This window comes from Mastigoproctus giganteus, chromosome 13, assembly GCF_048544385.1.
Source record: "Mastigoproctus giganteus isolate SK-2022 chromosome 13, ASM4854438v1, whole genome shotgun sequence".
In the NCBI taxonomy this organism is placed as follows: domain Eukaryota; kingdom Metazoa; phylum Arthropoda; class Arachnida; order Uropygi; family Thelyphonidae; genus Mastigoproctus; species Mastigoproctus giganteus.
This window is the reverse complement of record NC_143587.1, coordinates 92387377-92400188: the sequence shown is the minus strand read 5'-3', so window position 1 is coordinate 92400188 and position 12812 is coordinate 92387377. Positions and strand designations below refer to the sequence as shown.

Sequence of the window (12812 nt, the reverse complement as noted above, 5' to 3'; positions counted from 1 at the left end):
ATTAATTGCTGGCAGTGAATTGCGGGCGATAAATTTTCCGGACCCCTATATTTTTGTCCATTTGTGAACTCTCAGTTATCTTTATTTTACTTTAACAATATAAAGCATTATTTCAAGACATCATGTGTCATATTCTGGCTTTCAAGGCCCCTTCAATTATGTTAGAACCACATGTACACAGTAGTTTTAAAAAACAACAAAACATAATATACGTAGAGTAGGTTAACTAATTCTGAGGCAGAAATTTCAGTAGCCCCATCACTGATCTATAAGGAATCTGGAATAAACTGTCATAAAAAAAAAAGCAGCATAAAGATGACTTCAATTGTGGCAATCAATAAAAGACTCTCTTGTCGGTTAACTTTTGACTTCCCTCCCCCTAATTGCCTAGTGGAGTTTATTCTACATAATAATTTTGAGGATGCCTTCCTCTATGCCTCAATATTTCTTACTATTTTCCCCCCTACTTGACTTTCATATTGTCCAATGTGAAAGTGTTTTTTTGTTAGGTCCTGTCACTGAATGGTCTGGCAATTAGGTGGCAGGACCTACCGGAAAATAATGGGCAGCCTGGGTTACTTCCTAGCAGTGTGTGCGGGCAACATGAGGTCTCATTAGGGGTCCTGCAGCCAAAAGCCAGGCCACAACAACAAAACCCAACATAATGCTTCTCACGTACAACACACAATACTTTTGTCTGGCTTTTACAGAATAATGTATACTTTACAAGAGTACTTATGTTACAGTTGTGAGAAACCACAGGTGGCACCATCCCCCAAACACTATGTCACCTTGAATGCTTACCTGAAGTACAGCAGCAAATAAATAGATACACAAAAAAATGGGAGTGACTGAAGTGTGGCCAGCTTTTAGAAAGCGTATTCCATAGGTAAATACTAAGTGACCTGGAACAACCATCAACAAAAGGACACGGGCAGTCCTAGAGTGAACATCTGAAATATTAAAACAACTTCTTAAATTTCCAGTTAGAAGGATAAATACATATTTAAAACTGCAATGATCAATATGGACTATATAGCATAAAATTTGATATGATTTAGAGTAATCACCAAATGCATTTAAGTCCTTTGCAAATCTAATATAATGCAGGTAGGGTATTGTTGTTGTTTTGGTTTTTAGGAGCATTAGCAACTAAGGCCATATTGCTCCGGGATATGCGGTGGTCATTCCCTGACCTTTCCGCATCCTCCATATTTGGTGGTGACGGGCTCGAACCCCGGTCTAATCAAGAAGCGTGTGCTACGCACTGCTGCTCCTTCCCACCTGGCTACGGAGGCGCCACAGGTAAGGTACAATATCCTACAAGATAACATTATACAAGGCCTTTTCACAACTGCTTATTTTTTACTGATATAGCCAAAAATCAAAAAATACTTAGAACAATGATAAAATCCAATCCTAAATTTCATTTCCACATTAATGTGGAAATGCAATTTAGTGGCTTCCAAACAAATTAACAAAAAGTGGCTTCCAAACAAATTAACTTGTAAATTAATTTGCACCCCCAAAACTGGTAGTTTTAGAAATATAAACTTCTAAAATCTTGAATCTAAACTTCTAAAATCTTGGCATTATTCTGTTTTTCATTTTTGGCACACAACCCAGTTTGAAATATAACAAACCTTTATTAAAAACGAATACAGAATTTAAATTTAATTAACCTGGTGGTGATCATGCTCCTGATCATAACAAACAGTGTGCACCAGACTGGTATTCTATTTGAAGTACTCTAATGCCTGATCTTTTAATCTTTTACTAGTGGATTGCAACTTATTAAATGTGATTTTTAATTTTTTAAAATTCAGCCCATGGGCCACCTTCTAATTCTGCTGCTGGGGGGGGACAACCATGAAGCTATTAGCCTCTTTCATTTTCCAGTTCAGAAGAGTGTTAAGCATGCAAAAATCAAGAGTTAATTAAAGGAATAAAACATATCAGTAATAACTGAAACAAACCCATTTTACATCAACAATAACAGTGGAGACAAAATAAAATTAGTATAATAATTAACATAAAACAAAATATTAATTTGTGTAATAAATGTACAAAGTGTTTCTGAAAAGTTTCAGGACTACATTCATAAAAAATAAATCCCAAGGAAAAAAATTTATTACCATATAACTTTCAAACTACATTCTTCAAAACTCAGTACACCTTTGCATAAATTGTACAGCTTCTGGATGGCACCGTGGAATTCTGCTTAGCTCCTTTGGATCTTTGAAACATCAAAATGGCACCCCTTCGGGTGGAATTTCACTTTGTTATGCCGATGGGAAAATAATCAGCAGGTTGCAATCCAGGGATGGTGAAGCACTGCAATGTCCTTCCATGTGAGAAAATGCATGAAGATGGTCACGTTGTGTAAGGGTGCATTGTCAGGAAGTAAGAAGCACTCACCTGAATTAGTTGTCTGGCCTAACACACTGAATTCTTTTCTACAGTTTGTCCATCACTCCTTTGTAAAATTCAGAGTTGACCACCTGCCCTTCCAGTACAAATTATTTGTGCACAACTCTTTGCCAATTAAAAAAATCAACTTTTTTTGGTTTGGGACTTTTGGAACTGAAGTTTCTTTGGCCTCGGCAAATTTTCTCCAACCCATGCATCTGATTGTCTTTTTGTTTCAGGTTTATATTGAAAGCACTAGGATCCATTACCATTTATGATTATTTTAAAAAGCCTGGATCACCGTGTGTCATCTCAATCAAATCTCGACAAGCAGCAACTTGTTCCTCCTTCTGTTCCACCATCAATGCATATGGTATGAAGTGCAAGCACACTCCTTTTTTTTTTTTCCAAATCTTTGACAACAATTGAATGCACAGTATCCTTGCTGACGTCAAGCTGGTCTGCTACCATTCGGAGGGACAGGCAAAAATCTTCCATTAACAGTTGCTGAACAATTTTTTTTTTTTTTTTTTTTGATGGTCAAGTCCATACAAGACTAGGATGGGCAATCATTTGTGCATTGTCCTGAACATTTTCCTGCCCACACAAGCAAAAAATATTGGATTGTGATACCTCTTCATGACCATAAGCTGCACTTTTTCCAGCCTTAAAACAAAATTTTATCAGCACTCTGCTCAGCCATTGAATACGTGACGTGATTTTACTGCACTCACTTAAACAAGGCTTTCCAGTAGGATGCCTTTGCACACACTGATGAAACTTGGCACAGAACCAGTTCAGATTAATAAAATCAGTCCTAAAACTTTTCAGACACTTTTTAATCAACCAATGATTAAATTTCAGAAATATACTTGTTTACATTATGCTGAAACCAAATGTAGCATGAAATGGAAGACAAAAATAGTTACACAAATGGTCATGTCTGGACCTGATAGATCGTTAGCATGTGCAATTCCAAATAAACAATTTTTTCACTTCTGAAAGTAATCAGAACTTTGTCTATATTTTTTTCAGCCTGGTCTGTACTTGTTAACAGGAGAGACTGCTTCTACAGGGATGGCATACACTTAAATAGAAAGGGTGCAAGAATGTTTGCTGATGCTATCGAGGCAGTGTTAGGTGGGTCGGAAAACTGCTAGACTGGGGGGATATAAGGACTAATAGATTAACAGTAGCCACTGGCAGAGGTGAAAGTGATTCTTGCACTGCTTCTATTGGAATGAGCAGCAGCATGGAAAATAAGATGCAGGATATTTCAGAGACTGCTGGGAATCATTGGGGTACAAATAAACACATGGGTTGTGTTAGGATAGCTAAGAAAAAGAACAGGCGCATGTATACTAATGCTAGGAGTTTAGTAAATAAATTTGATGAATTTGAGGTATTGCTCAAAACATCAAAGGCAGATATTGTTGGGATTTCAGAGACGTGGTGTCACACAGATATAAGGAATGCAGAACTGGAATTTGGGGAGTACAATGTCTACACAAAGGATAGGAAGGGAGAAGGGGTTATGCTATTAGTTAAGAAATACATAAAATCCAAGGAAGTGAAGCCAGTCGACATTGCTGGACAGTGCAGTGTCAAGTCAGTTTGGTGTGACATAAGCATTGGGAGATCAAAATTGAGAGTAGGAGTAGTATGCTATATGTTGTTGTTGTTATTGGGTTTAAAGACACAAGGGCAACTGAGGCCAAATTGTGTCTATTCATCGTTTAATTGCATGACCCTATCTTTATAGTTGTTAAATTATATACTTTTGTATAGGCCAATACATTTTAAGTATATTAAAAGTTCTTCAATATTTGCATTGTTTCCTAGGATATGATATAAATCAGGTAATAAATTAAGCCTGGAAACTGATTGAAAAGTGTTTGACCAGATGGTTGAATGCAAGGGACAATCAAGCAGAAAATGGCGGACCGTAAGCCGACTGTTACAGGATGAACACCGAGGTGGGCTTTCTCCCAATAGCAAGTAGAGATGGGTGTGATGCGTATGTCCAATTCTTAGCCTTGCCAACATCACTTCCTCACGTCTGTTTGGTCTGAAGCAAGCGAGCCACGGCTTTGGTTCTTGTTTTATTTGGTAAAGTTTGCTGTTAGTATTCCTTTTCCATATCTGTGACCAGTTGTCGTAACATGCTTTACGAATTACAGGCTTGTAATCAGTGTATGGGACCTGAGGATGTTGTGAGAGAGTGGGTTGAGGATGTTTAGCGGCAAAGTCTGCACTTTCATTTCCCGGAATGCCAGAATGGCCAGGGATCCAGCAAAAGCTGATTGACTGATTGGACGCGCTATAGAAAAATAGTTGGGAATGAATTTCTTTCAATGTAGGATGAGAAGAGGAGAAATTCTTCCTTATGGCATAGATAGCACTGAGGGAATCAGTGTAAATTATTGCGGGTGAGATGCAAAGTTCAATAATCTTACTAAGTGCTAACTTGATGGCATAAAGTTCAGTAGTGAAGACACTGCATGATAAAGGTAGTGTGGCTGAAATTGTACATGTAGGAAAAACAGTTGCAGCACCTACCTTACTATCAGTTTTTGACCCATCGGTATATATTTTATAGGCATCGGAGTTAAGAGTAGCATGAGCTGAGTGCAACTGTCTCATGTTATTGGGAGGTATGACATTCTTCTCCCACTGGAGAAAATGTGTGTCATGTGAGGCACAAACATACGTCCAAGGTGGAACAGGTGCAGTTGTGTTCTGAAAAATATCAGCTAAATCAATATTCCAACTCTGAATAAGATCTTTGATCCTGAGTGAAGCAGGACGATTTTCATGTGGCTTATTCTCATAAAAGGAATCCCACCGAGTGTGATAAAGATACTCCCAACTGGGCGTGCGATGGAAGACTCTGGATCTTAGAAGCATAGAAAAGCAATAATGTTTTTCTATGAAGATGTAATGGAGGCTCGTGGGCTTCAATATAAAGACTTTGCATGGGAGAAGTCCTGAATGCACCCAGAGCAGTCCTCAGGGCACTGTGCGGGATGACATTTAGCCGATCTAATGTGCTTTTCCTAGCTGAGTCATATACGGGAGAACCATAATCTAAGCGTGAACGGATCAGAGATTTGTAGAGGTGAAGTAAGGAGTACCGATCACTCTCCACGACATGGATGAGACTGATCAAAGCATGTTCAACTGTTTTAGACAAGTAGTTCGTAGATATGTGATATGTGCTTGGAAGTTACGCTTACTATCTAATATCAGACTGGGAAATCTGATGCATTTTACTACTGGTATTGGGCAATTGTTTAGCCGTAATTCAGGATGGTGGTGGACAGCATGTTTCTTACAAAAGTGAGTGGTGGTAGACTTTTGTTCAGCTAGTCGATATCCGTTGCGTGACATCCAGGATTCAATTCTGTTAATGGCAAGTTGGAGTTGACGCTGAATGTTTTTTTTTTTTTTTTTTTTATGAAATCCCCAAACACGAAAGGTATCAAAACCTATAGTACTTAGTACCGTGCATGGATTGAGGGAGAAGTATGGGGGAGGGGGATGCCAGAAACTTTGCTCTAGAGACTAAACATGGGTTTCACCACTTTAAGCCTCCAATAAGCAAAGTGGTGGTATTGCACTGGTGGATGAGAGTCATCTTGAATACAATTGAACTGTGGTACGCTTTTAAAACATTAATCACAGATGCCTTGAATGCGTATATACCATTAAAAAAATACTCCACAAGGAGGGTTCCAAGTTGGATGAATAGTGAAGTTGCCACATTACTTGAGCAGAAAAAGGTGGCATGGAAAGGTTACAGAGCAATAAAAAGTACTGAAGCCTATAACAGCTACAAGGTGATCTGTAATAGAGCCACAGAAAAGGTTCGACAGGCAAAGGCAGTTTATGAGAAATCACTAGCAAACAGAGCAAACAGGGGGGTTAAAGAATACTTCACATATATAAACGCCAAGAAGAGCAGGACAAACCAGATCGGACCTTAACGTAAGGGAAAGGGGATAGTAATAAATACACCAGCTGCCGTTGCAGATGAACTCAACAGTTATTTTGCATTGATATTTACAAACGAAAAGCCTTTTGTGGCAATGGGAAATTGTGGGAGCGAAGTTAAAAATGATGTAATTAATGATATTGAAATTTCGCAAGATTATTTAATGAAAAAACTGTTATGTTTCCTCCAGGAGCCTTACTGGTCGAGCCTACAGACCAGTAAGGCTCCTGGAGTTGATGGAATATACCCTATAATCTTAAGAGAGGCGGCAAGCAAGTGCATTGAACCATTGAGGCTAATTATGCGAGCATCACTAGACTCTGGGGAGATTCCCTTGGATTGGAAAAGTGCAAATGTATCTCCCATACATAAGGGTGGCTCTAAAAGTGAAGTTGGAAATTATCGACCTGTCACTCTGACTTCAGTAGTAGGGAAAATCATGGAGGCAATGATCAAGGGTGGAATTCAGGATCATTTGGATCGAACTGAAATTCTCAAGGATACTCAGCATGGTTTTGTAAAGGGAAAATCAGTTTAACAAATCTGGTTCGCTATTTCGAAAGGGTCACTCACGAGCTGGATTTAGGGAATAATTTCGACATTGTTTATTTAGATTTCAGCAAAGCTTTTGACTCAGTCCCACATGAGCGGTTGCTTTATAAGCTGGAACAGGTTGGAATCACTGGGAAAATCCTTAGATGGATAGAAAGATGGCTTCAGGGCAGGAGGCAGAGGGTTGTGATAAATGGCTATTCCTCAGATTGGGTTGATGTAAGAAGTGGGGTTCCCCAAGGATCAGTATTAGGACCACTGTTGTTTTTAATTTTCATAACTGACATTGATGAAGGGATAGAGGGCGTGATGTTTAAATTTGCAGATGACGTTAAAATTGGTAGAGTAGTTAATGATCACTGTCAAGCTGAGCTTCTTCAGAGAGACCTAGATAGACTTCGGGAATGGTCAGAAAAATGGCAGCTGTGCTTTAATCCAACAAAGTGTAAGGTATTACACCTGGGAAACAGTAATCCCAAAAAAACTTATTCACTTGGTGGAGTTCAACTAAACCCAGTACTGGAGGAAAGGGACTTGGGTGTTACGATATGGTCAGACATTAAATTCTCTGAGCATTGTAAACAGGTTGCAAGGAAGGCCCATGGTGTCCTATCAATGATCTATCGAACTTTTGCAAGTAGAGATAGGGACGTGATAATCCCATTATATAAGGCTTATGTTAGACCACACTTGGAATACTGTGTTCAGTATGGAGACCGCACCTAAAGAAAGACATCGAGCTTCTTGAAAGGGTGCAAAGAAGGGTAACTCGCCTGGTGAGATCGGCAAAAGGGCGTCCTTATGAAGAAAGACTTCGAATATGTGGGTTGCAGAGTTTGGAAACTAGACACCTTAGAGGAGATTTGATTGAGGTGTTTGAGGCTCTGAGAGGCATCAGTAAAATGAATGAGGACAAAATTTTCAAGCTTATAAATGATGCTAGAACTAGGGGACATAAATTCAAGTTACGGGGGGGGATCATGTTTAGATTGGACTGCAGGAAGTTTTATTTTAGCCAGCGAGTTATAAATTACTGGAATAAGTTGCCTTCATGGGTGGTAGAGGCCGACAGTTTGGGGAAATTCAAAGGTCATCTGGATAGTACTTTCGGGTAAGGGAAGCGCATGGGATGATAGGTTTAATCTCCTTTTTATTTATATTTTATTTTATTTATATATATATATATATATATTTTATTTATTAATTATTATTATTTAGTTATTTATTTTATTTTTTGTTTTTATCATTGTTTTGTTCGGATTTTTTTTTTTTTTTTTGGCTGGTGCAGCATAAGCCATAGGCTTTCTTGAACCATGCAGCCATTACTAATACTAATCTACCACCTTGTTCATGCTTTGAGATTGGCAGGAGATGGCGAGGTCATCCGCGTACATATAAGCCTCCACAGTCTTGGGGATGTCTCTAGTTATGCTGTTGACTCGAATTGCAAATAACATTGCGCTGAGTATAGATCCCTGTGGTACTCCTTCTTCCTGAATATGGGGTGTAGACAGTACGTTCTGATAACGGACCTGAAAAGAGCGGTGGCGGGAAATTCTGAATTATCTGGGGGAGATGACCCCTTAGTTCTAGGTGATAAAGGTCCATAATAATATCATGTCGCCAGGTAGTATCAAATGCCTTTTCAATATCTAAATTGACCATGACTAGATGTTGCTTCATGACAAAGGCATTCCGAATATTCAATTCAGCTTTGATAAGGACATCAAGAGTGGATCTGTTCTTACGAAAGCCGCTCTGATGATCTGTTAAAAGGTTCTCTGCTTCTAAGATCCAGGTAAGCCTCGTATGTATCATTCTTTCAAAAATTTTCCCCATGCAGCTTGTGAGAGATATTGGCCTATAATTGTTAACCAAAGAAGGGTCTTTGCCTGGATTTAGTATGGCAAGTATGTGAGAATGACACCACGAAAGTGGATAATCATTTTCTGAGAAGATTCGATTATAGAAGATCAATAGGGTACGTAAGTCCTCTTCAAGTAATTGTTTTAGCATGATGTAATGTACGTCGTCTGGGCCGGCAGCACTATTTGAAGATTTATTTAAGGATTCTTTGAGTTCTGTTATGTTAAATGGTTGATTGTATGGAAGTGAGAGCTGTGTGGAAAAGTTAATTTTGCGGCGTTCTGCATCTGCCTTGATGCGCTGAAAGGAGATGGAGTAGGATGCAGAAGCAGATATTGTAGAAAATGATTCTGCTAGCGCATTGGAGATTTCCTTAGGTGCCGATAGATCCTTTCCATTCCAACAGAGTATTGGAGAGGGTGGTCGAGTGAATTTTCCATTTAGTGCTTTAATTCTTCTCCAAATGAATCGTGGGTCAGTGTCTTTGGTGATAGTTGAGGCAAATGAGATCCAGGAGTCACGTTTGGCTTTTCTCCTAATCTGCCTTGCTTTGGTTTTAAGTCTTTTGTATTCTATTAGATTACTGGTTGTAGGAAACTTACGGAATTTGTTTCAAGCATGGTTTTTCTCACGCTTGGCATTAGAACAATCTGTGTTCCACCTGTTGTTATGGTGGGAGCACTTGTGAGGTCGTGACTTCGGAATTGAATTTTTTGCTGCATTTAGTATCTGATTGGTAATGTAGTTAGTTATGTCTTCAATTGGATGTTGCTGAACATAACTCCTGTCAAACTGGACCTGGGTACAGTAGCTCTCCCAGTTTTTTTGAACTTCCAGGTGGATCGGTGCTCGAGATTTGCAGTTACCCGTGTTTGTAATGAGCAAAGGATTGGGAAGTGATCACCGTTTAGAGTATAGTTTAGCACTGACCATGTCATACTTGGGAGAATTGCTTGTGAACAGATTGACAAGTCTATTGCAGAAGTAGATCCTGTAGACAGGTGAATATAAGTGGGAGATCCAAAATTTAGTATAGTTAGGTTGTTATTATTCATGAACGTTTCTATTAATTTGCCTCTTGTGTCAATCACAGGTGACCCCCATAATGGATGGTGGCTAAAAGTCACCAAAAAAGGCATATTGGAGATGGTTGTTGCATAACCAAATTATCAAGTTCTGTATTTGAAAATGGTTGAGAAGGGGATAAATATATATAGAAGTTAGGGTAATTGATATACCGATTGAAATACGTGCTGCCACAGCTTCTAGACTAGTTTGTAATTGAATTTGCCTGGATGGTATGTTTGATTTTATAAGCACAGCTACTCCTCCGCGAGCAGGACACTCCGAAATCCTGTCTTTTCTATATATTGTATAGTTTGTAAATTTTGGTGAAGCTTGAGACGATAAGAAAGTTTCTTGTAGACATACTCCTATCGGATTATATTTAATCAGTAAATCTTTTATGTCATCAGAATTGCATCTTAGTCCTCTGCAGTTCCACTGTATGATATTAGATATTATTTGAGTTTAGTTGTGGTCGATGGGTCTGACTGTTTTTTAGAAGTGGAGCATTTCGGTCTGTCTTGTTTTATTTTATCTTTTTTCGGGAAATAGGGGCGTACAGAATCCATGGTGTCATTTGCATGGAGTTCCAAAATGGGTTCCCCATTATCTAAACGCTCATCTACTTCCATACTGTTGGGAGTTTCCATTTGTTTTGAACCTGTGTCAGATTTCTCTTGCTCTATCATATGGGACCGATGGAGTATCACTAGGGATACTGATTGGGGTATTTGTAGCTTCGCTAGTTTTATTTTGAGGATTTTCTTTTTTTGAATTTGAAAGAGTAGATTTAAGCCAATTAGCCATTGAGGTATTAGGCGGAATTGATACATCTGTTTGTGCTCCAGTAGATACATAGTTTCTAGTGCGAACAGCATAGGATCAACTGCTAGGCATGTTCAACATAACTTGCCTACATGCCTCAGGAAACATAACTTTATTTTCTATTTTATATTTTTGAATTTTTTTCCCTATAATCCATAACTCGCAAGATTTGGAAAAGGCAGGGCGACTTCCCTTGCAGTTTGGACACGCAGGGTTTGCCGCTGAGCAATCAGCTTGAGTATGTTCTTTAGATCCGCATATGGCACAGATGGAGTCACCTCTACATGCCTGCTGTGAATGACCATATTTCTGGCATTTGAAGCAACGAACGGGATTCGGAATATATGGTCTAATACAGCAATTCAAATAGCCAGCTTTGATTGAGGATGGTAAGTCTGGAGTACTGAATGTTAAAATGATGGTTCTAGTTGGAGTTAGATTCCCATCTTTTTTACTCATGATTCTTTTTACACTTGTTACCTTTTGCCTAAGTTCTTGGAGTAGTTCTTCTTCGGAGACTGAAATTAGGTCCCGCTCACTGATCACACCTCTTGATGAATTTAAGGTTCTGTGGGGAGTAACTGATACTGTCAGCCCCCCCCAAAAGATGTTGTATTTAACAGCCGCTCAGAATGTTTTGAGGTGGCTGTTTTGATCAGGAGGTCTCCGGATTGTAGTCGCTTCACCATTTTTGGTGACCCTGCAATAGACTCTAAACACTTTTGTATCAAGATAACTTGCCTACAGGATAGGCAGATAACGAATGTACCACCAAGAAATTCAGTATATCATTTTGACATATTGCTTCCCTTCGAAGCCTTTTTGGGTGAACACAGTCATGGTCAATGTCGGAAATCTCTTGTCTTGAGCTCAATGGCTGTAAAGGTGGATAACTATTTTTTGGCCCTGGGGGTTTACCTTTACCACCCAGGTTACCCGCCCCGCCACGGCGAGGCAGGAGTAGTGCCGCTTGTGGCCAAGCATAGAGGTTAGTTCAGTTAGTAGAAGTACTAAATTAAAGAAAAAGGTACTTTCCTTCTTCTGGGCTCACTTCTTAAGTGTTTTTAAGAAAATGAAGCTGCTTAATGAAAAGGTTTAATAAGTAAGGGAGAAAACAAAAGAGAACCTAGTCGCTTACCAAAAAACGCTCTTTAATCACACGAGAATCACTTGGCCACGGAAACGCTTGGCACCCGGGGCCAGTATGCTATAGGCCTAATGATTCGGATGAGTATAATAAGAAACTGTACAGGAAAATAGAGTGGGCCAGTAAATCAGAGAGTCTTATAATAGGGGATTTTAATTTCCCAGATATTGACTGGAATTTGGGGGCTGGTCACTCACACACTAGCAAGGCTTTTGTGGATTTATTGGATGATTGTTTTCTACATCAGCATGTTTGGGAGGCAACTAGAGGGAGTAATACTCTTGATTTGATTATCAGTAGTGATTCTTCGTGCATTAAGAATCTGCATATAAAGGAACCACTAGGAGGCAGTGATCACAGTGTGCTGAAGTGGGATTTATCAAGGAGGTAACTACCATTAGGGGTAAAGGGAAGGGTTATTGCTTTCGTAAAGGCGACTACGATGGACTGAGACAGTATTTAAATTCTATACAGTGGGACCAACTGATGATGTTACCAACAGCAAATTCAAAATGGGAAGCATTCAAAGAACTTATCTTGGAAGCTACTAGGCTTTACATACCAACTAAGAAATATTGTTCAAGGTTTAGGCCTAAATGGATGTCAGATGAACTAATGAGACATATGGCAGAGAAGAAAAATGCATGGAATACATACAAATTAACATGCGACACAGAAGCCTATCATAGATACAAGTTGATCTGTAACCAAGTTACAAAGGAGGTTAGGCAGGCAAAGGCAGATTACGAGAAATCTTTGGCAAGGGATGCAAAGAAAAGCAGCAAAGAGTTCTTTACTTATGTAAACCCTAGAAGGAAGCGGATGAATCAGTTTGGTCCACTTGATATCGATGGGCCAACTGTTGATGATCCTGCTCAGGTAGCTAACAAACTAAATGAATATTTTGCATCGACATTCACACATGAGGAGTTATTCAGCGAGGGGAATGCCAGA

General features: G+C 39.2%; 1 protein-coding gene across 4 annotated transcripts in view; it reads right to left on the bottom strand.

Annotated features, from left to right (window-relative positions):
* Nucleotides 1-12812, bottom strand: part of LOC150076258 (solute carrier family 41 member 1-like) — a 192990-nt gene that overhangs the window by 11668 nt on the left and 168510 nt on the right. For 3 of the 4 annotated variants that reach the window (XM_090387760.1, XM_090387762.1, XM_090387761.1), the window contains one exon: nucleotides 805-953. The exons of the other annotated variant lie outside the window; for it this stretch is intronic. In XM_090387760.1, coding sequence (XP_090243886.1) covers nucleotides 805-953 — 149 coding nt within the window. The remainder of the gene's footprint in view (nucleotides 1-804; nucleotides 954-12812) is intronic. 4 annotated transcript variants of the gene reach the window in all.